The sequence below is a fragment of the Aquila chrysaetos genome, chromosome 8 (genome assembly GCF_900496995.4).
Source record: "Aquila chrysaetos chrysaetos chromosome 8, bAquChr1.4, whole genome shotgun sequence".
Taxonomy (NCBI): domain Eukaryota; kingdom Metazoa; phylum Chordata; class Aves; order Accipitriformes; family Accipitridae; genus Aquila; species Aquila chrysaetos.
In genome coordinates, this window is record NC_044011.1 from 3902347 (window position 1) to 3927114 (window position 24768).

Genomic DNA, 24768 nt, shown 5'->3' on the forward strand with positions numbered 1-24768 from the left:
CACGCTTTAGAACTTTGTATTTATAACATACAGCTACTGACGCACCAGTTTGTTGGTGTATGGTTTTGCCAGAAAATAAAACAGCCTTAAGACATAGTTAATTCTCTTGAAGAAATATATTGGGATATAGGTAGGAAATAAGTTCCTCTTTCTCTCCAAGAAAATTTATGACATGGAAAACTTTTGCATAAGTACAACTGGCATTTCAATTTGAGCACATAAGTTCCTACCAGCTTGTACATTTATACCTGTCTGCTGACCTGTCCAAGGACTGACAGCTTCCTGACACCGAGTTTTCAGCACTGCTTAAAGGGTCCAGCATCTGCAATGCAGAAGAAATCACATGGCAACATCAGTTCAGTCTAATGCCTGAAAGAGGCTGTGCAAGAGGATCAGAGTCCAATACTGCTTGCCTGGAGGACATCCAGGTGAAGAGGGGAGTCTAAAGCTATTTAGAATGTACATTTTTCCTTTATCTCCCACAGAAATTGTTAAGGACATATCAAATCTGAGATGTTGCTTTAGGTGTCGAAGGACTCTGCTGTGAAAAATGAAAGTTTAAGTCACCCTTGTGCTGCATTTTGATCCCAGCTGACTTCAGGAACAGTGTCTCTGCTGGTGCTACTGCATTGCTGCCTCCACCTGCAAGTCGCCCTTTGGCCTTACTTCCTACTTTTTTTGAATGGAAAGCTCAGTTTCAAATGCAAGAGGGTCACATGAACCTGGTAATAGGAAACCTAAGCATACATGTGTAACGCGCACCAAAATCACTCATTCGGAGGTGGAGAGAGAATGCCCAATATGCATGGTAACTGCTTCTGCCAGTCCAACAAAGGCTTTAAACTTACACAACTACGAACAAGTTTGAAGCATAGTTTAAATGAACAAAGCAGTACTAGTAGGTGCCACTGCAACTACAGCTAGTGAATATTCTGGAGTGAAAAAGAAGGCCCAGAGAGCACAGGTGGACTTACTTTTTTTTTCACCCTACTGCTCATACTTACACACTGTTCATTGGTTTCTGGGATGAATTCGCCTTCACTATTTATACTGGTGTAGGAACCCTGCCGAGCAATGCGCTGTTGCCTCTCTGGAACGTATCCAGGAGGTGGTGAACTTCGGCCTGTGTTCTGGGAACCTGGGCCAGAAAGAAGGACATTTTTAATATTTATGCTTGCTGAAATGAGACTGCACATACATGTACACAAAATCCAAATATTCACCTCTAATGCTAGACCTCTATGATCACAGCAACTCTGGAGTGAACCTTGCAGTCTGGACAGGAATGGAACCAGGAGGTGCCATGTCAAAAAGTAAATCATTCAATGAGGACCTGTACTGTCATTTTAGACACTACAGGATTACTGGTGAAGCTCCTAACAGAGCAGTTACCTATTTCTAACCTCTTCTGCTCAATATTCTGAGCATAATTTCAGTATCTCAAGGAAGGCAGATGACTCCAGGAATCCCTGGTTTTTATACATGAACTTCACTTCACTGGTAATCTCCACTAAACAAAACACTTGTCAGGACAACTGATCCTCTGTCTTGATTATAAGTTTGCCTCAACTAGTATCATTCACCTTGCATGAATCCCTGCTAGTCATCATCAGCTGAGCTAATTACACCAACACTGAGCAATTTCAGTATCACATGGCAGTACTGTTACCTTTGTAAATAACCCCAAAATTTCCATTTTACTGTGTAAAAAATGAAACTGTATGACTAGTTTGGGTGAAAACACATGGAGGTCAATTCTGTAATTTCTGTTAATCAGATGAGATAGCTAGATGGACAGAGAGTACGTTTAGGGGCCAAAGGATGAGAAAAACATTTTACTCATCTGTTAATGGTACTACCTAAAGAGTTTCTGTTGTGCTACCTACTGAGAGAAACTTCACCCGTAGGATTTCTTCTTTTCCTTGCAGATCTCAAAGAAGATGATACTTCAGAAACAGGAAGATACAAAATCCCTTTTTGCAGTGACCTATCCACCTGCAGCTCCCACCAAGTCACACTGTGAGCTCCAAGAAATGCTGTGGTCCGGCCAATCTACTCAAGGTCACCCATGAATTCAGAGACAACATTTTAAGATCAGCTCTCAAGCTGTGTTCTTTACGATGCTGTCTTTAATTAACTGTGTGTATTCAGGTGCTATGAAAGATGGGTAAAGATCAGCAAATACTCTCCCAAGGAAAATATTTTCTACAGAAGTTATTCTAATAAAGAGCGAAGGCAAACATCGGCAGAAGCTAACTGAAAACCGGTGTGCGCACCTTTCAGAGGACTGCAGAAGGAAAAAAAAAAAACCCCAACACTGGCATAGCTTAGAGTGCATGGAGGGGGGTTAACTACATGCAAAAAATAACCTATTGCTTAGAGCTACCACCTGATTTTCCAAGTAGCTCTGCAGGACTCACGTGACATTACAAGCCAACTGGCGTGGAGATAAACAAGCGAGCGTGCTTTGGGGCTGTACTGAGTCACAGGAGCACACTTTCACTCTTTCCGATACAATGCCAAGGCTAGCCAAAGGGAGCCCAAGTCCCGCTGGCATCGACCCAGCCGCTATTGTGGAAAGGCCACCATCACTGGGCAGGAAAAGGAAGTCAGCACTAAATCAATGTATATCAAAGGAAGTGAGTGGAAAAAACACAAGTGCTGCCAGAATGCTTAGCAACTTTTTTTTTTTTTTTTTTTTTTTTTTTAAATAAAATTTATCTTTACTTCCAAACCTCTGAACTGGTGACAGCAGGCCTGAGGCCTGTCCACTTTAGAAGACAGGAACTATACAGATACATCTCCTGCGTGCAAACAACTTTTGGTGAACATTGCTTTCGACTTTCATTGCACGACACAGTATGAATAGGAAAGTCTCTGTGCCTGAAATGCTAAAAAACAGGGGTACATTCCTTTTCCAAATCAAAGATAGGAAAAGAGAAGGAAGAAGAAATTGATTCAAGACTGAGCTATTGCCAAATTACTATCAGACCTCTGACAGAACTGGAACTCTTCTGGACCTCTTAATAATGTAAGTCTGGTACTTTGACATGTTCAGAAAATAAAACCAATGCTTTCTTGATTGATGAGTGACAGGCTAATCAGAAAGCATCCATAAGCTGGGATAAGAGGAAAGAGTCTGTACAACTGGGATACAGAAGGGGCCCCTTATTACTATACAGTTTACCCATGACAGACACTCGGTACAGTCTGTTAGCTTTGGCATCATTATTTGGATACCTTAGAATGCCAATAAAGGAGAAAGATATATATTTTTAAAATAAAATATTTTTGGCATTGAATTTGTCTGTGAAAAAAGAAATGTATTCAGACATGCATGGATACTGCTGCCTTCTTCACAGGACCGAGGAATGTTGCTCTTTTTATGCACATTAACTTCAAACTAGAAAGGATGGGAAAACTCTTTTTGTCCCAGTTTCAGTCACGTACTTCACAAGTTTTCAGCACTTCTTTGTTTGTTTGCTACTTCATAAAAGCAAACTGTACAAAAGGGGATCAGCAGACTCTAGACAGCATACAAGCAGGTTTGCTAGACAAGTCTAGTATTAAGAACTACTGGTCTAGTTCTCAAGTCCTTCTCTAGTGAGCTTACTCTCCCAATTACCTTTGGTCAGAACAGCGTGGATCTGACTCTGGTTTAGACCCCCCCCAACATGGAGACTGTCTGTTCTAGTTTAATGGGATTTATTATTTGACACTAAGATTGTCTTGGAAATACTGATCTAAAATTCTGTAATGATTATGGCTCAAGTTTACACAGTTAGTGAAACTGAAGCACTCCTCTTCCACAGAGGGAGCTGGTTTAGAACTTGGAAACAAAACAACTCTGACATTCCGAGCTCCTAGTACTGCCCTCGTGATTTGCAGCACCTGTTATCTGAAGCATTAGGTCTGACAAGCCCTAAAATAGCTTTCGTAACAAACACAGCCATCCCCTGCTTCTGTTCCAGCAAAATTTAGCTCTTCTCACTTCTAAAGCAAAAGTCATTTACACAGACCACCATCTAAGGCTCTAGCCTTCATTCTGCAGATCCCTGTTATTGCTCACCTTCTTCCTGCTCTTCCACTGCTCACTGAGTTTCACACCAAGGAGCCAGATTCTAAACCACAGACTTTTTTGGTTTTGGGCCCATAAGTCTTTGAAGCAGTTTCAGATGTTTTAGGTTTTTTTATATAAAAAAGTTAACAGCTTCGAGCATCCTTCGACCACAGATTTAAATAGTACTGCATAGTTATACAGGGGGCTGTAACACAGAAATTGGGATGACTCACACAAATCTACCACACAAAGTTGTACCAGAGATAGAAGTCAAAAAATTACAGGAATCTTACATGGACCTTTCCACTAAACATGAGTTCACTAAGCTAACAGAAACACAAAGGAAACAAGACAAAGGTACATATCACTGACTTTTCTGATCTTTTCTTATCTTTTGTGCAGCTGTGCCAGTCACCTATGGTATTAGCCTTGTGCTCTACTCATCTGGTAATTAAGAGAGTGAAAGGTTAGGGAGCTCAGTATGTAGGGCACTGGTTGGATATGCAGTGGCAATTCCTGTGCTACTAGTAAAATGCTTGGTTACCAGAACGAGGACAGATTCCAAAGCCCAACATAAAAAAAAATATAAATCAAATCTAGGTTTCATGAACTGAAATTGCCAATCTAAATAAAAAGCTTAATGGACTCACATAAACTTTCCAAATTTCTAACCTCAATGAATCTGGCTTTAGGACATCCCCTTTAGCAGCTCCTCAGCTGTTCAACAACTTAGTAGTTGAAACATTCTATTGTAAACATATTAAGAGCTTTTGAAAATGAACTGCCTTATCCTAGAATAACCTTTCCATTTCTTATGGCTTTCACAAACACTATACCATAAACACTAGGGCCCAGAAGATACATTTCACAAAACAAAGACAAGCAGAAGTGGCAAAAATACTCACTGACAGACAGATGCCTACTTCTGGGTTCTGGCTGCTGATAGGGTGTGCTCACATCCCCCACAGATTGGGAAGTTTTAATCCTGACTTGTTTGGGCAGTCCAGAATGGGGTGAAGAACTGGTCTGTTGGGTAAAATAAAATAACAAAAAATAAATTAAAAAAAAAAAGAGAGACTGAGGAGCTCAAGCAGTCTGGCCACAGTTTTAAAAATATCATTATGTTTAGTAGCAAGAAAGTAGCTGAGAAACAGTTCTAGAGCCTGAAATCTTATTAACTTCACAGAACACAAACAATAAAGGCAGCAAAAGAGCAAACTTTACAATTATGGTGCAAAACAGGAGTCGAACAACTAGACCATGCTACCCTCCAGCCTCAAATCAAATACAGGCATTACAAGTCTCAATGTTTGTCTTCCATTAGCAGCTACCTATGAAACCAACAAGAAGGGGCTTCTATCAGTTACTGAGACCAGAACATGGAAGAACCTACATTTTCTATCAGCCACCTTGGCCAGCAAAGATAAATTATGAATCTTGCACTCTTTCAGAAGCAGTTAAGAGAGCAACATGACTCCCCACAATCTTCAAAAAGTAAACTGACAATTCAGACTAAGTGAAAATAAATCCTAGAGAGTTTAAGAGCACAAAGAGTTTGGAGATGCCAAGATGAATGCTGTGTTGCTTTTATTCATCCTTCCCTGAACTTACATAGACACAATCTAATTAAAGATCATTTTTCCACAGTGCCTTCATCTCATTCAAAGCAGGAAGAGGAATGAAAGGAGACACATCAAAGGACTTCTCCCCAGTTTGTTGAGAAAGATAGAAGGGGTAACTCCAGCATGCTTTGTAGGAAGAGGAACTGCAGGGTGGTTTTGCAGTTTAGGGCAGTAGGACGCTGCCAGGGGAACTGCTGCCCTCCTTGTGCAGCAGTTATGCACAGCTCTGCCATGAGAAACTGCAAGGCCGCTTCAGACTCCAGAGAGTACTCACTTGGAAATATTTAGACTGCAGCTCCAGGCAGCTGACACTTCTGTGCTCTCTCCATGAGTGATACAGGGAACATGGGCTCTTAACAGGGGACTGAACAGGACACCAGCTATCTGAGGATGGTGCACTAAGGTCTGAACATTTGAAATACTGTGAATTGCCAATATCCCCCAAGCAAATGAGATCCTATGCATGTCAAAGCAAGTGCTCAATACTAGTGGACACTTTCAATTTTAATCTTCTTGTCCCAAAGTACCTAGTTTTACAAGAGGATATAATATTCCCTTCCTCTTGTGCGTTACAGAATTTAACTAATGTTAACTTATTTTATTGAGATGAACAGAACCAAAGATACCCCAAGGAAATTAATTCTGACTTCTGAAAACTATTTGAATACGATTGGCAAATAAGGTGTGAGGTCACACAATCCAAAAAGTATCGTATCAAATAGTTGCTCATTTAATAAGCACTTACCCTTGCACAGAGTAAGGAGGGAGCCTGATTTAAGTTACATAAACTGTGCCATGAAGAGATTCATGGGAGCTGAATAAAGGGTGCAGAAGTCACACCATTTATGTGGATAGCCTGGCTTTGGTACTCTAGGTGTTCAACTTAACCAGTTCTTCCCGTTAGTTTCTAAACAGAAAGAAAGGACTGACGAGAGAAGTGAGCTGCTTGATAAAAGAAAGCACAAATGAGCCACAAAGAGGCACAAGAAAATTAATATAAACGCTAGTCACAAACACAGGCTTTCAGTACTAGTCACACAGCTACTGCCGTAAAGTTAATTTGTTTTATATACATATTTGTGCCAAAGCCATGGCATTACCTTTCCATCCCCAGAAAAAGAAAAGAGCACAACCAAAACAAAATCTGCATCCTGTACTTCAGGAAAAATAATGCTTCCCGCTCCCTCAGTGGGATGAGATCATGCAGCCAAGAAACCTCCTTCAGACTTGTGGGCTTTTGCTTTATCACGTGTAGGGCTCTCCTGTCAGGCAACTCAGAGCTGAAGAGGAAGTCGGAGGAGAGGGGGGAAACAGTGGCACTTACTGAAGACTTCGCTGTTTGTTTCTGCTTTGAGCAAAAGAGGAAAAAACAGCTAATAAAAGGACACCACCACAGTACTAGCTACTGGCTGGTGTAGGGATGAGATTTACTAAGTGTTTATTGTAGGTGCCTTATGTAAAGTTTAGATAGCATCATTTAACATCTGGTTTGCAGTCTGAAGACACTGAAATTAATAGAGGGCTGTAAAATAGGATTGTTTTACTGTGTTATACCAAAAGTTGAGGCCACCTTTTACAGACTGTTTCCTGACAACACAGAACAAAGTCTGACTACTCTAGGTCAGACCAAAGGCCTTCTTGCCAAGTATTGTCTTCAGAGCCAGTAACAAATGCTTAGGGAAAGGGCATAGGACAAGGAACAGCATCATCCCCTCCTACACCTTTCCAGCTTTTGGCATCCAGTCATTTGGGAAAGGGCTGTTAACACTCCTGAAGGTCTTTGTATTTCTATTAACATGGATTATCAAATTCAAAAATAGCGAGAAGTATATTTACGTTCTCCTGACAGTTCCAAGAATTACACGTGTGATTATTTCAAGAGTTTGAGCTCACAGCGTGCAGAACTTGAATAGCGATGAACATTCAAGATTGACAAGCTACTACCAACAGAGCTTTCAAGACAGAGCAGCTTTTTCTGTCACTCTCCAAGAGAATTTGGTAATTTGCAAATAAAATATCTAAGCTACCAAGGTCTCTGGCTTGAAAAGCTGTATGACCTTAATTCTGAAAAAAAGACATTGGTTGAGTGGCAAAGTTCTCCAGTCACAGATCAGGAATAAGGGAAACTTCTGACTCTTTTTGCCCTCTTCAGCTTGCAGTTCAATTCACTGTCCAAAACAGGCAGCTTTGGGAGCTTGACTTAAAGACTTGCTTCTCATGTTATGATCTTTTCTGCTGAAAAGTGCAAACTACATTGATGCTCACTGCCACAGCCACCTGTGGTATAGGAAAGTGAACCAGGACACAAGCAAATTCACCTTAGGTGTGAATACACCATTATTATCTAAAAGCAACTTAGTTTCTACAGGGTAAGGCTGGATTCAATGCATTAGGTTACAGAACTGAAAAATCACTGGGAGCTGTCCTCAGGCTTCTCACCCAGGAAAAAAGTGCTAATAGCTTGTCTTCAAGGACAACCTGTGCTTTCTTAAAGGCAAGATAATTACATGCACTTTCAACACTGTGCTATTAATCAAAGGTAAAAAAAGTTCTCTGCAAACCAAACTCATTAAGTGTTTTCTGAAAACAGTCATTGGGTACTTGATATAAAATGGCCCTCATATTACAGCTTAAAAAGCTGCAATATTTTAGTCCCTGAGCAGCTGCTGAAGCCAGGAGAAAAAAAAAAAAAAAAAAAAAAAAAAAAAGAGATACCTATAGCTAAGCCAAAGCAAAGAGGATAAACATATGCATTCGTGTCTGTGAAGAATGATTTTACTAATCCCTGTTACTCTCAGATAAGGCTACCATCATGTTTCAGAGACTTAAGGGTAAAAACCTTCATTTTGCTGCAGTCACAGAAGTTGTTACCTACATGGTTTCTGTCCTGAGACAGCAATAATATTCTAAGGCTTTTCACATTAGAGCTTCGGTCTAAGAGATCTACTGCTTTATCCAGGTCATCTTGATTTTTCAAAGGAATAGATAGCTGCAAAATAAAGAATAGGAAAAAAAATCATTAGAAAAGACAGAAAAAATAAGTGTACTTCCACAACAGATATTTAAACAAACATTAAAAAAAGAAAAAAAAAATCAGAATACAAGTTAGGATTCTGACTGCTCAATTATTCCACAAATCTTCATTACAGCACTGTCTTACTGTCCTTTTTAATAAGGTTTTCCTCCCATGCCATCAGAGAAATGGCTGACCCTATGTAAATTTCTCTAAGGCCCCATCCACAAAAATATTAATTGCTACCTGAATTTGTTGTTTGCAAAGAACAAGTCAGAGACAGGCCCCTGACTCCCTGATGAGAACATTGTCTCAGAATACTAATGAATCCAGACCTAACAATCAAGTGAAAATTGAGTTTCAGATAGAGACTAATACGAAGAAGATTAAGACTCTGAAAGAGGGAATCAAAGAAGAATTTAAAACTTGCTAGTAAGACCCCAGGAAATTATGCTCAGACACCCTCTATTCTACAGCCCACTCACATCTCGAAACGTGAATGTTATTAACACTGAAGAACCCCTTTCATTTTTGTCCGACTTGTACTGGTGAATGGGGTTTTGCATCTCTCATTAGGGATGCAGTCCTGAACAGTGGGAGGGCAACACCGCAACAAAAAAATCCAAGGAAAAGCCATGGTGTCCAGAGTGAGAAAGCCAACAAAATACTTTAGATTATTAACACGGAGTATCCAGTTCCTCAGAGACAAATGCTATTCTCCGTGTCACTTTCTTTTACCAACTACAGTGCCCACAGCCCCCCTACAGCATCGCATACCAAAGAGCCTCCCCTGTTCTCTAACTCCCCTTGTTTGCTTAATAGCTGGGCAATAAGCAGAAAGTGTTGCAGCCAGCAGGAGGTAAATGTGTTACAAATGCCTGGATGGCTGCTGCTGGTCAGCAGTCAAACAACACAAACAACACTGACTCTGCTATCAGGCAGCTGAAGAAATGACTCTAGGATGGCCTGCAGTCCTCAGACTGTGTGTGTATATATATATATATATATATATTGGCCTGCAATAGTTGCTTTCAACAGTCGAAATACTTCAAATACCTTTTTTTACTTCCCAAGAGAGTCTCCCAAACAATACCAGTACAAGGAAGCAAGATGCTGATGTTTGTACAATACACACATCAGTGTGATGTTTTGTCAGTATCAGCATGTTTTCCTCTGGAGCAGAGTGATTCAACTATGGTTTGTATTGGAGGGAAGAACTGAAAATTAAATTTAAGGGTACAGAATTCAGGATGGGAAAAGGTGTCGTCCAGAGAGAGCACTGATAACAACGCTCTGTACCTCGTTGTTCATGTAGTGGAGGTCCAGTGGCTGGCCAAAGGCTGTTTTCACTTTCTGTTGCACGTCTTCATAGCGCACGGGACGGACAAATGGGATAATTCTGGAATGAAAGAGTATCACTGATTGAATTCAGAGATATACTCGATAATGCAATCAAATGAGATGGCTGAACCATTAAAAACACATTTGAATGTTCCCCTTTCATTCTCAAGCAGGTAGTGAACCTTTCTAATCTGAATTGATATTAATTATTTTAGCAAGGAATTCTTGATCTCTGGCCCATTTCCAAATGGTTTGTCAAAATGCAATATTCAATGAATATTTCAAATAGAATGCCTTTGTCCCTGGAGAGAAAAGTATCCTTTACTGAATGAATGTCTTTCACATTACAGGATACAAATCTCCTATGCACTTTGGCTTAAAGAATACTGCCTCAGGCACAAAACACAAACAAATACATCCAGTGAGAGTTGAATTAAAAGCTGCAGAAGGCCCAAAGAACAAAAAAGTATTTGGTTTAAGTACTCCAGTATCTGAAGTCAAAACTCACTCCCTAAAAATTTCCAAAACGTGTTCCAGTTGAAAGGTTTCAACAAACATTCCCACAGCAAAGTTAGCCCTGAACAACTGAGGGAACGCATCAGCAGGAGGACACAAAGGAATCTTAAAACCCCCTTTCCCAAAGGTGGTCTGTGACGTTAGCTCCACGTTAGCCCTCTGCATGCTCAACTCAAACATCTCCAAACATCTGAATCACAGACTCACTACACTGTCTCCGCAGTTATCCTTCAAATCCTCTGCAACGCAGCAGGGGCTTTTTCTCAAGAGTTGAAGTCAAATCTAACTGTAACTGTGTAACCGTTTGTCACTTGCTGCTTGCTTTATTTAAAAAATTTGCTTTTTTTTTTAATTACAGAGGCCAAAAAGATCAAAACTTAAATAGTCTTCAGCTGCAATGGCAGTGGCAGAGCTGACTTGCAATAATTCAGAATATTCACGTAAAGCAGATATCTAAGACAGAATATTCATATAAGACAGATCAGTCTCACACTCTCATGCTTCCTCCCTCACAAGTATTTTTCATATCTAATGCATCTCTGGGCACCTTCACTGACTGACACACAAAATATGCACAGATGTAAATTATTCTGATCACTTTCCCTGAGCCCAGACCTTGTGACACACTAAACCCCCAGTTCTAGCACTCAGCCATCTCCTTGCCAGTTGAATGGGAGGAGTTTCAGACTCACATACACAAACGGCCTCAAGAAATCCAAAATGGCAACAGGCATGGCCATCCTAGGGGAACCCTGCAGAATCCCGTGGCACATGCATGCTTTTCGGAAAATGACAGTATACTTTTGTTCGGTTTTATTACTGTTTAGCCTACCTTGAAATAGAAACTCTAATGTTTTAGGCAAAGTAGTCATATGAAGTTCCAGCAAAGCACCTAAAACTGTTTATTTTGCTGGAATGTTCTTCTGTAGGAAGTTGCCAAGTACTCAGAAAGTCGCTACCTTGATAGGTGTGGAAAAGGACTATTTTCACCCTCTTGAGAAAAATCAGGGAGTAAAATATCTTGGGTCAAGAACTGGAGGGTTCAAATGTGAACTATAGTTTACAAACCACTATTCTAGCAAACCAAGGACATCTACTGCTCAGAAACCCACTTTTCATCTTTCTGCTGCACAAGGCCCAGATGGTTGGTTGTTCCTGCCTTCAGGCTCCTGCAACCAGACTTCTCGCCATCTGCTTCCACGGGCCACGAGACCACACTGCGTCTCCAGTACCAGCAAGTTAAACAAACAGCTCTGGGACACAGCTGACAGCCACCATCCTTCTGCAAGCTATTAGACCACTTTGATAGCTGCTTACCCAGCCACTGCAATTTGAAACAACTCTGCATTGGCATAGCTGAAATACTGCCGCAAAAAGCTTGATTATTAGCACCACTTAACAATTCTGCCATCAGGCAGAAATTGGAAGACCTGAATGGACCACAGAAAATCAAGACCTATCTTGCTTACAGGGGTAACTCTCTGAGCTCAGTGAAACCCTGAATCACCTCTGGGGAAACTCACACGAGTTTGTGCTGAACCCGTGCTTTGGATAGAGGGCTTAGTTTCCAAAATGTCCATCCAGGCTGCTTCACCAGCACTCAGTATCCTTTCACGATATGCAGCTTTTGTTTTAAATAGCTCTAGCGCTAGTTGGCTTCTTTAGCCCCTTCCCAGGAAGGGTTCATCTTGCTACCAGACCTACAACGTTCAGCTATTTAGAAATAATTGTCCTTGTTAAAAAGCAGCCCACAATAACATTTTCTACATATTACTAAGAAACCCATCCATGAAATTACAGTACTCTGGCACCATACAAACATAATTTAGCTCTCAGTTGAGCCGAAGTCCCTTATAAAGGCTTCCATTCTACACTCAATGCATTAAAAAGCAGAGCTGTTCTCAGGTGCCACAAATTCTATTAGTTTAAAAACTGTGCACTCTTCTAACACAAAATCATGGACTGCAGGGCTTAAGGAGCCCATTCCTGCCTGACCACCTTAAATATTTGTGGTTAGATCTGGCAGCTCCTCTGAAACCAAGCACACACACACACACATTCTCGGTGCAAGCTTGCTGTCTGTAACTGCATACCACTTTGGGAATGGGGAATTCAGGCAAGCGTAACTGCATAATTAGACTAACACACAATCAACCTTTTCATTTTAAGGTTACTTCAGAAAAAAAAAAAAAGCTTTCTTCTCCTCTGAGCTCTGTGCCATCTTAAATGCACTCAGGCAGAAGACATGCAAGATGATAGGACTGTGGTGACAAGATTTTGCTTCCGAGTTACCTTGTCCTAACATGGTATCACAAGAAATTGTGACATGTCGCACAGTGGCTCTGTTGTAGTCCACATAATGGCTGCGACACAGTAGAGCGCTGAGAAGATCTGGCTGACAAAGGCAGCGGTAGATACCAGCTATGATTACTTTTAAATTTTCTCCTCGAGGCTCAAAAGTCAGGTTTTTTTAGTGACAGAATTCACCACGTAGTACTTTGGTGAATGAAACAGTTCAATTTTTGAGGAAGACTTTACAAATTATCCTCTGCCATCTGCTTTATGAGCAAAGAATGCCTGCTTGATGGCAGGTAAGGGGCTTTAAAACCTACTTTGAAACGTCTAGGCAATTTTATCCATTAGAAACAATACTGTAAACACTGAAAATGCTAACTCAGCTAATTCTGTTTTTTGTAAAAGAAAGCATCTTAAACTAAATATCAAAGGAAATGACAAGGAAACTTTTAGACCAATGAAAAAAAAAAATCTTCCCTTGCTGTATCTGTTGCTCAGTCACAGCAGGACAGTGATAGTGATAGGTCATCAGGAAGTGAGAAACTAGAAAAGAATGACACTAATTTGATCAGTTTCATTTGGTTTCAGTTAAATGAAACAAATAGGGAACATATCTGAAATAAGACTATCAGGCTGAATTTATTTCAGGCTGGCAGCTTTTTTAATATTACTGCAATTCACTTACAAATAGATACTACGAAAATAAAGCAAAGTGTTATAAGCCACACTGATTTTTAAAAATAACCAAGTTGTGTATGACCTGTTTGCTGTTGCCTTTACTGTGTGTTTTTCATTCAGGAACAAGGAAAGTGAAGCCAACAAAATATTTAAACTAATTTACTAATGACTAAAGTATTCTACCAAGCAAAGAATCAAAGTAGTGAAGACAGACTTACCGTCTTTCGCCGTTATGTTCAAACTTTATCCTTACATCATTCTGTGGAAGAAAGAACAAAAGGTTAGTTCACAATGCAAGTCCAGCATACATAAAAGCACACAAATGGATCATATAATGATTTTAAGGCCCAAACACCAAGCAGGTCAATTTGTGATTGCAGCAGGCATCAACTGCTCAAAAGGCTAACCAGAATACAAGAAGTCTGGTAACTTTCTCCATGGAAGCTGAAGCAGCCTGTGGACAACAAGTGGCTGATGTGAACACAGCACCATGAGGAATGGAGAAGTTGCTGAAGGAGAAAGATAAGGAAAGGGGTAAAAACTAAGTTGTAATTTTTATTAACTGTCACTTAAACAGAGGACACTGAAATATAGTTTAAGGAAAATTAATCCATCTTTAACAATGCAGGGCAGAAATCTGAAACTGAGTCCAACTGCATATTCATCTGAACTGAAGCTAATTTTCTTTGTGCATTCTCAAAGCAAGCATGTTTTCTTCTATGGCAAAAAAGAGAGAGATACAGGGAACATGCTACATTCTTTATTCTTAAGACACAGACTAAATCTCCACTTTTGCAAAAATGCAGCCCTTGAAACTCAAACTATGAAATTACAAAGCAGTTAACTATGTGTCATCTTTTAAAGTGCAAAGGGATCATCATCCATATCTGGCAGATGGTTGAAAGCACTGACCACGCAACCTGTGCATTTCACTGTAAACTCAGAAGATGTTATGTGGCATGGAAGAGTCAACATGCTGAACTTTCAACTCTGGAGATCAAAGTTCAAATCCCAATTTAGGTCACAAAGATAAAAATAAAAGGGAAAAATCTGCTCTGATAAGACTCCATAATTTCTGCTGCACAATTTATGTGATTGGAATAGATTAAGCCATCTGTGAAAGCCTTAGACAATAGGCAATCATACATCTAGGAACTTCAAAAAAACGTGGCCAGGAAATGCTCTTTAGCTAGAGGAAGTATCTGGCAGGCCTAGTGGTCAAGAATGCAGTTCAAAGGGACCCATGCAATCACTGCGAGTACACAGTATTCCTGCAGCAATACTGCAGGTACAGAATTGGTCATGACAAATGAGCTTCCCAATCAGAGCAATGATCATCTGCAGGTCAGTAATTTACATGTAACTTTACCAAAGGCATTTTCTCAGATGTGGGAAGAGAAAGAACTTACTCTAGAAAAAAACCAAAATGAAGCAAATTCTAGAGAGCTCATTTTAATTGAACAGTAAAGGAAAAATGCAACAAACAGCATAAACAGGAATAATAAACTTTAAAAGATGTCCACCAGCCAACTACTGATGAAAGAGTTGTTTCTTAGACATAATGGATGGAGAAATGATTCTTTTACATTAGGATTTTCAGGGAAGGAAGGCTCTGGATTTTTTCTTTATGCTATACTATTATAAATAGCCCTGTCTAAGGGAACCAAATAGGACTGTTTGGATGAACTTAATTTTTCAGATTAAATTTCTGACCTCAAGATGTGTTTTAGGTCATGAAACAGCTAAGTGACAAAGCTCTTGTTAGTTAAAATTGGACAACACAAAGATCTTCAGGGCTCTGTGGAAACCCTTCTTAAACTTGCTGGTACCTAAGCAAACTACAGAATCTTTCTCAACTCCATTGCATGCTTTCAAACCTGTAATTTGTAACAAAGGGAAGGCGGGGGGAGGGAAATTTGGCTCCTCCTGATGACTCTTCCAAAAGGATCAAACACTGGCCATTTGTGCCTATTTTTCAAAGATGTAAGAAAAGGTATTCAAAGTGATCTTGGTGTTTAGATTTCAGAGAGAACCTAAAGGAGTTAAACATCTTGTGGGTTTCCTTTGAAAGCAGCAAACCTATCACCTATATAAACCACTTTTTAAAGCAACTTGCATAAACTGTCCTAAGAGATGAGTAAGAAATCAAATCCAAGTTTAGTACTTTAGCATTCCAGTTCTGTGATGCAGTATCATAAATAATGATTACAGATTTTGGTTTAAGACATCCCTGAATTTACGTTTCAAAGTGATTTGGAAAGGATTTCGTACTACTCCATCTACGGATTTGTCAGCACATTCGAGGAAATCCCAGATCCCAGCTGAACAAGTAGATTATGAGCAGACAAAGCATAAGGAAGAGACAGGCATGAACTTTAAAGCCTGCTGCAAAAAGCTTAAGCCTGTAATAGGAATATAACCAGAAAGAGTTATTTTACTGATATAGGCAACTTGTTCTGTTAATGTTAGTTTAACTGCTAGCAACTTGATTTAATTTTTTAAGACAGTAATGGACAAACAATTCTTCACTGAAATTGTTGCTTTTGCATTGAAGTATTTCATTAAAATGACATGCAGCATATACTGACAGAGCAATATAATTCTGTCCTTTCTCTCTACTAGGAAGTCAATGCAGTAGTTTTCTCTATGAAAAACAGTCTCTAGCAATACTGAACGAACCTAGAGAGACTTTAAAGTATTGACCCTGCCACTTTATTACCTTGGGAAAAGTATTTCTGTTGGAAAAATGGACTTCACATCCCCATACCCAAATGAGGGTTAGTTTCATTCCCATCTTCATGTGACATAAGACTGGGTAACTCCAGACAATCCTCCCCGCTAAGGACGTTACCTCTATTCAGACACCTGCAAATAGCTGTTTCCTTTTTCACTGAAGCGAGGTTTATTACAGTTTCACTAAAGCCAGTCCTTTCAGACAATCCCCTTCACTGTTCTTGGATCAACTTCAATTTGACTACCTTTTATCAGGATCTTCACTCTGTATTCATATGCAGTCTGAATCATGTGAAGGTGAGACCAGCATTAGTTCATTATCCGACAGACTGCTTTATGCAGCTTTAAACTGAGGTGGCCTCCTTTTGCATCAGAAATGGAAATACTCGTTTCCTTTTCATCATTATGCTTCTTAGTTCCCTGCTTTGAATTTAAGTATTATTTCCACTACAGTGAAAAGTGCATCATACCGCTACACTATGACAAAGTCAGTAAAGAAAAGCTTTCCTGGCCTCCAACACCTGCTTAAATGAATTCTATAAAGGTCACTGCACACAACTTTAAAACATGCTCCTAATTTATAATTGCTAATATTGAATAGGAAGCCAGTTTTCTTACCGGAATTTTTTTTTCTTCCACTGCAGAGGCACACTGGTTTGTTATTGCAGGGCTGCCCAAGAGGGGTGGACTGCTGGCATTGTGTTTTTTCTTTAAAAATAATAAAGTCATTTAAAAAAAAAAGGCAACACGACCAAGAAACCAGAAAACCACTTGGTAAACTTTTTAGCTAATCTACACACCAAACCCCATCAAAAACACATGTGGGAGGAAGGCAGAATACTAAAATGTTGCAAATTATCAAAACTGTATCCTCCCTAGTCCATAAAGGTAAGTAAATAAAAAAGCTACCATGTTGGCAACACAGTCTAAGCAAGAACGGGGAGCTAATCCATCTGTGATGCTTCAGCAGTCAGAAGCACAAGACAGAACAGAGGCAGCAGACCCACTGTCAACCTACTCTGCCTCTTCCGCCTCCAGGTAACGATTTCAAGTACTCACTGAATGGCCTATTACCTGTTTGTTGGAGTGAGCAGTGTCTTTATTCTTCATGGTATCATATCCAGTCAGTCTGTGACGTCGGCTCATCTGGAGTGCTACCAGGTCCTTCATGATGGATTTCAAGGCCTCTTGTTCATCTGCAATGCACAAGAATTTTAGTAGTAAGTTTCCTGGGTGAATTTCAACTGTAACACTTCTGTACTTGTTTTTTGCTGGCTCATAGAAAGACAATTCTTTTTAGGATCTTTGCAAATACACTGTAATTTCTTTTAGTCATAAAAAGCCCAAACTCAACCTACTATCATGAAGTAGTAAACAGACAGATAAATTTTAAGTCATTGTCCAATGTTACAGAATGATTTGGCCACAGTAAGGTTCAGAATAAATATCCCCAGCCCCTGGTTCTGTTCAAATTGCTTCACAACAAACAGCACAACTTGGGACAGATTTGCTAGATCATCATAGGTCATTTAGAAAGGCCAAACTAATGTGTTTCTGCCAAGGAAAACCCAGTAAGAATCTGTTCTTTCCAATTTTATATCCTGTTAACTTAGAATTCTTGCTTGCTAGCAGAACAAACCACAGCCAGTAGAAAGAAAAATGAAAATCTGGACAAAGAGTCATCTCAGAGTATCTCTGAATTCAAAGGCACTGATTTCCCCAACACATTCCTCTCTTTCCCCAAAACAAGCTGATGGAACAAAGTTCAAACCATTTTATGAGGCTTCAAGATCTACCGAACAGATTCAAATCGCACAGCATTAAGAACACTGTCTGCTGGCAGAGTATAATGCAGCAGGTTCAATTCAAGGCTTCTTGCAAATGCAGGAAAAGAAAAAGCACACATTGAAATACTTCTTATACATACTACTGACTGAAAATTACTTTCTGAAGCTAAGATTCTTGATGTAATCAATTTAAAGTGTTCTTCCATTGCTTGTTAGTTTTGCGGAAAGAAGCGATATTTAGCAGAATTTTGTATGAAGCCTAGAGAAAAACGAAGACAAAAAAGGACAGAAATGCATAGTAGCTGGGCTGTGATGGATGCTACCATAAAATAAGGTGTCTAAAAGCTACTGAAAAGAATCCTTTGCTTTTGCAAGCATAACAATCCTAAATTCCTCGATACTGCAAATGGTAGAAGAAGATGACACGTGAGGTTTGGTTCAAAATGGGACTGTGCTAGCTGCTTTGCTCCTAGGCACTGTGCCACCAACGTAACAAAGCAGCATCAGATGCTGTCACTCAGAGGATCTGCTATTGGCACACTCATGCCTACTGTATTGCTGGGCTGCTGTCTCACATATCCAGACTCCAGAGTTTTTAGGGATAAAGTGTTGTTTCCTTGGCAAATAATATGTCCAGTTAAATCCTTCCTGATATTGAGGCAGAAATTAGGCATGAAATTTGAACCAGAGATTAGATCAGCTGTGAACATGCCCAGAAGAGGAATCTTCTAAATGAGTCTGGTTTGATTTGACGACCAGTTTGGATGCAAATTTTTTTTTTTTTTTTTTTTTTTGACAGCTGGAACTTTTGGAAGCAATGTGAACCAGTAAATCCATAGATAAGGTTATCTCATCGCTACTTGTATGACAGTGTCAGGTGCGCAGTGCTTGATATGCTAGAGTCCTCCTCTCTTCCCAAAGTCCTTAAACATATCAGTTTGACATGCTTAAATCAAAATGAGCATTTTTGAGGCTGATCTGTGAGTAACTAAAACTTGATTTTAAAAATCCAGCATAGCTACACATTTGTTTCTGACTTATGAGACTGGTTTGGATAGGTAATGGCTTACCATTTGGAAGTGTTGTCCTGGGAACAGTTGCTGTACATTAAATGACGGACTGTCTTGCATCTGTATTTCTCTGTAAAGGGGACTCATTGCGACTATTTGTTTCTTCAATTTCATGTTATGCATTTGTTCATGAGTGTCTCTCAATGAAGCTTATGTTTTATGCAGAAGACTGGGTTCGTAATTAATCAATGTCTGAATAACAAACTAGATTTTCGCAATGCTTAAAAGATGACAGCTGTAGGACACATACAGCTTCTAAAGCATGCAGGGAGTGAACACTACCAAAATTTACAAGTAAAAAGGGGGAAAAATATACCTGTTTGTAAGGGGGCAACATCTAAAAAAGTCCCTGTCAGGACAACAGTCACACTAACGGTACAACCAATAGTTTCTGCCCCAGAAGGTCTGTTTTAGCTTTCTGACTACTAAACTCTAGAGCAGAAGTACTTCCAGTATGGTCTTCACTATGTACTACCAGAAAAACAGAAACATCAAGCCTAGGCCAGGCGACAGGGGGGAATGGAAAGAAATGTCCCAAAGCATTTGCAGAAGGTGTTAATTAGAGTAAAACTCTTAAAAAAGGAAAGCAGAACAGAGAAAATAAAGTTACTTTAAAAAACCAAAATCAAAACCCACCAAATCTCTGCTGTCCAAGACAAGCCAAATGAGACAATAACCACATTGTGGTAGTGGAGAAGGGAGAGTACTCCTTGAAATTCCAACTGCATGCAAAAGAAGCAAGGGGTATAAGTAACACAACCAAAGCAAGAGGTTGCTTTTTTGAAAAGCACATCAGCCAAAGGAAATAATTGCTAGGATCCATCTCGGCACTAAGTAACCCCTCGTGGGAAGAAAATGTGAAAAAAACAGTTGTGAATAAAATTAAAGTTCCAGGTAGCTAACAGCACAACTTCCCCCACCCCCAAATTGTTTCCAACTTTACATTTGAACATTTAACCTTTTACCTTACTGGAATGTCTCCAATTTACTCTTATTCTTTAATCTTGTTTGATATTAAGCATAGCCTTTGAGTCACCTGGCAGACAAAGACTATAACTTTGCACAACAAAATATCAGAAATTATGGACTGGCACACCCCTAGAGTGCCTACCACCCAAAACATGCTGTGAAGAGCTGGGATACAAGTTTTCCACTACAGTGCAGTTTGGGTTTGGCCAGATACCAGGAGGATGAAGAAGAGCTTGTCTTGGCAGAGTTCCTTTGGGCAAGAGGCAAAACAGCTATGAAAGCAGTTTATAACTAAGCACTCATGACAAGAAATCAAGTCAATCAAAGAATATGTTTACAAATAAGAATTCCCATCTAAACAGTATGACACATCCCTTGAAAAGAAGGATCAACAATTACAATGCAACCATCAGCTACAGGTGTTTAATCCCAAAGCCCAGGCTGTGTATAAAGTCAGCTGCTTTACAGCATCTCATTTGTATGAGGAAGTGGGCAAAGAGGACAGGCATCTAACCAATTAAGTATCTCTTAATAAAGACTGTAGCTCAGCTACATAGTGAATTTGTTTATTAGCTAAGGCAACTTGTCAATTTACAATATGCTAAGACATTAAACTCTTAAGAGCAGCATCTGGCAGGCATCTAAACCCCAGTTAGTGCACTGCAAGGCCTGTATCTCACTCACTGTAAACTCAGTTTCCTCTGTAGACAAGTGCTAATGCTGAAACCTTACTTACATCCATGCAAAAAGGAACACTTAATGTACTATCAAAGACTGATGGAACAACTTCAGGTGAATTTGAATCTGGCGTGATTATACATGTTTTAACAGCCTTACACTGAGCTATTGGCTCCCTAATTCCAAAACATACATTCTGTAATTCATCCCTATGTTGGTGAGGTAGGAAACGATGGAGTATTTATCTTTTGAAAACAAAATAAACATCACACATTGATCCGAGTTTGCGTAGGGAAAAAATGTTTCCAGTTAGGATAGCATTGTGATGGATTTAACGTTGAGAAGCATGAATACTTCTTTATTTCCATCAAAATAGAGGATTTCCATAGATTGACTTTGAAGAAGCACGTGCAGCAGCATCACATTAATCACACAATGCAAAAGTTATTACAAATGAAAACTAAGCAATTTTGAAGCGCACTGAGAGACCCTGTTTTGCTAGGTCTCCAGTAGGTCTGGGAAACACAGTTCTGCTTTGTACGGGAAAGATGTTGTCCAGGAAATGCTTTTCATGTTTTAAAAACTACACTCAAGGATTTTTATAACATCGATAAAAGGGAACTGCTACTCACAGAGAAAGCTATTCCTCTGCATAAAGCATTTACTTCAACTAATATGTGGTTTATTACACAGGTCTGAGCAAGTCAGTGTATTTGCTGTGGCAGAAATGGAAACGGTTTTGAAAAAAATCACAAAGTTCAAACAGAGTAAAAGCATCTGCACATTGGTAAAAACAGGAAGTCTGTAAACCCCTATAAACCAGGATGCTATTTTATATAGCATGATAATAGAAGGCATGATGCCGCATTTGTTTAAAAAAGAAAAAAGTGAACAAATAAGCGTGTGTTTGTTATCTACCACTACAACAGCAAAACTGATTGCTCGTGCAAATGATCAGCAGATCCCAGGGCAATGAGTAAATTTCACAAGTAAGGCAGGCAAACTGAGTTTATGTTAAAGTTCTGAAAAAGGGTTTTGAAAAAGTTTAATTTTGAGTCCTTCACAACATGCCATCAAATGAAACACTGGGTATTCTGCGACAGTCTTAGTGATAAAAAAAATGCTGTTCTGCGTAATTTTTAGGAAATTGCAAGTGACCTGGATTGTAGACTTAAAAGAAAAATCAGGGTTTCTCTACGAACCTGACTCATGTGGTATATATTTGGGGTACCTCTTCTTACCCACAAATTAAATAAAAAGGCTGGGATTTAAGCTGGTCCTAACCTGTAGGCTCAGTCCTGCTCCCCTCCCCCACAGAACACCGGGGGTGTCACTGCCGCTAAAGCCGGGAGCTCAGAGCTCTGCTATGGGTGCGTGTGTGAGCCAAGGGAAGGAAGTGACACAGGCAGGAAAAAAGAGCAGATCGAGGGAAAGACTCAACTGCAGCCGGGCCTGCAGCGCGCATTTCGTCTAGGCCTGCCACACACCATCCAGCCCAAACACCGCTCTCCCCTCTGTTTCCCAGATATATACATATTTCTCAGTATTAGAAGCAAGTATCTCTATTTTAAACGCTGCCAAGGAGCTCTCTGTAAGGAAATAACCCTCAGTCATAGCCCCTTCTGTAAAGGGCCAGAGAGTCATCCTCAGTGAACTTCAGCTGCACCAAAGGAGTTACGAGAAACGGTGATACCAAGCTCTTACTGTTAACACCCCACGTATCTTTCAGATTAGTTTACGAAAAACAAGATGGAAGAAAAGTAGAGTACGATCTAGCCTGTTACCCAGCATCCTTTAGATGATTTGATCACAACAGCCTAATGAATTTAGGTAAGATCTTTCCCATCATGAGCAATCTGCTTGCGGCTGTACCGTGATTACTCCAGCACAAGTGTACAATGCTACGGTGGAGTGGTCCACGAAATTGTACTTTTGCACTCACATGTTTACAAGCAGGTGTCCAATCGCCCTTGGAAAACACTTCTGTGGAAATCCAACTTCTTCCTTCTCAACTATTTTAAGCTTATATACCATCTGGCTGGTTCCTTTAGAGAAGATACAGACCGAATAATACTATGCCTCTCTTTTTACAAAGAGAAGTCTACTGATAGATCTGCATGTATTTGTCATATTTACAAAATCAAAGCAGAGTACAAAGGAAATGAAGTTGCTTTACTTTTGCTTTGAGCAACATTTGCAATGCTTTATGAATTTACAGTATAAATATAAGAACTAATTATGCATATAGACTAAATAATGAAGGACAGTCTTAGAAAACTAAACTTGAGTTGTAGGGAAGAAACATTAAAGTAGTAGTCCACAAAGCAATGCAACCCTGCACTTACGAAAGCAGTAGTAATTCCATTGCCAATATGCAAATGAGTAAGTTCTGGTTTAGAGAAATTAATTTTTTAATTCTAGCACGAGACCCCTCTTTAAACTCAAAAGGGAGCTAGGTAACACAAGAAAACCCCAAACCCATAAGCAGTTCTTTATACAGGACACACAGTCCAAAAGAATTAATCATTCAAATTCAGTTATGGCAACTTCTGATAGCAAGCTTTTACTGTTGAAAACCAGTCCCTCAAACTCCTTTGCTTGTTTTTAATGTGTTACTGTCTGGGTTAAGTATGGCAAACGAGAATTCAATGGAAGCTGCATAGAGAAAAAGCTATTTTGGTAGACTCCCAAGCTACAATTAATACCACAGTAAAAATTTTCCCCTTTAAGTTAAAGCACATAAATTCCCATCTCAAAACCAGACAACCCGATTCTTAGAGGCTGCAAAAACTCCCTCAACCCCGAAGCCTGACCTACTGATCCTCCGTTACTCTGTCTGGCCAATTTTAGTAAAAGTCTGAGGTCGGGTGCGTGCGTGTCTGTGTGTGGCTGGGGCAGGCAGCGCTACCGAACTGCCCCGGGGCTCCCCGCGCTTTCTAGTACAACACGTTTATTCCAAGATTTAAAAGAAATCCTTTGAAATAACCCGGTTGCCCACAGCAGGCGCTTTCCGCTCAGCCGATGGCCCAGCTATTGACCCATGTCACCACCCCGGGGTGAGCGAAGTCACGCCGGGCAGCCGGCCCCGTCCAGCACCGACCCTCCGGTGGCCGCACACCCAGCCGGCCCGAGGGACGGCGGCGGCGGCCGCACCGCCGAGGCCGCGGGCCGACACCCCCCCCCGGCCTCCCCAGCCCCGAGGGGCCCCGGCCAAGGCACCGGTTTGCAGTTCAGCTCCCTCAGGCTGCGGCCCCCCCCGCTCACCGCCCGCCGAAGGCCCCGCCGCGCCGCGGGGCGGCCCAGGGGCCCGCTGCCCCCCCCCCCCCCCCCCCCGGTGCGGCGGGGAGCCCCCGCCGCGGCCCGCCCCCTCCGCCGCAGGCCCGTGAGGCCAGCCCCGGGCCCCGCCGAGGCAGGGAGCCGCTCTCTCCCCCCCTCCCCGCCCCTCCCTCTCACCCATCTCTCGGCGGCGGGCCCCGCCCCGGCGGCCGGCCGCTGTTACGGGGCTGTCACCGCCGCAGCTCCATGGCGGCCGGGCCGAGGGGGAGGGCTCACAGCCGCCGCCACATTCCCAGGCCCGCGCCGCCGCCGCCGCCGCCTCCTTCCGGCGGCCGCGCTCCGGATCCCGCCGCGGCGGCGGGGGGGGGGGGGGGGGGAGGACGGACGACGGGCGGTCCCGGTCGGTCCCCGCCGCCGCCGCCACAGGGCGCCCGGGCCGCGAGCAAAACAAACCGCTCGGCGGCCGCCGCGCACCCGCTGCCGCCGCCTGCCAATCACAGGGGGCCGACCCGCCGCCGCCCGCCAATCCGCGCCGCCGAGCCACCCACCCGACGGCGCCGCTCGCCAATGGGCGTGCGATCGGCCGTGCCCGCCCGCCCCGCCCGCCAGCCGCGCCGGCTTGCCCATCGCGGGGGCCCGTTCCGCTCGCGGGCTAGCCCCGCCCCCCCCCGCCACTAGGCGGAGGCAGCCCAGGCCCCACCCAGAGAGAGCTGCCAATCAGGATGACGGA

The 24768-nt window shown here is 41.5% G+C and overlaps 1 protein-coding gene across 2 annotated transcripts in view; it reads right to left on the reverse strand.

Annotated features, from left to right (window-relative positions):
• Nucleotides 1-24518, reverse strand: part of MAP3K3 (mitogen-activated protein kinase kinase kinase 3) — a 40741-nt gene extending 16223 nt beyond the window's left edge. The window contains exons 1-9 of one of the 2 annotated variants that reach the window (XM_030021506.2): nt 24216-24518; nt 17333-17454; nt 16877-16966; nt 13744-13784; nt 9995-10094; nt 8558-8671; nt 4966-5086; nt 1005-1138; nt 261-322 (exon numbers count right to left, since the gene is read on the reverse strand). In XM_030021506.2, the coding sequence (XP_029877366.1) occupies nt 261-322; nt 1005-1138; nt 4966-5086; nt 8558-8671; nt 9995-10094; nt 13744-13784; nt 16877-16966; nt 17333-17454; nt 24216-24219 (788 nt within the window). In that variant the 5' untranslated portion in view covers nt 24220-24518. Of the gene's footprint in view, nt 1-248; nt 323-1004; nt 1139-4965; nt 5087-8557; nt 8672-9994; nt 10095-13743; nt 13785-16876; nt 16967-17332; nt 17455-24215 lie in introns of both variants that reach the window. The other variant, XM_030021505.2, reaches the window with a different exon arrangement.
• Nucleotides 24519-24768: the final 250 nt, after the last annotated feature.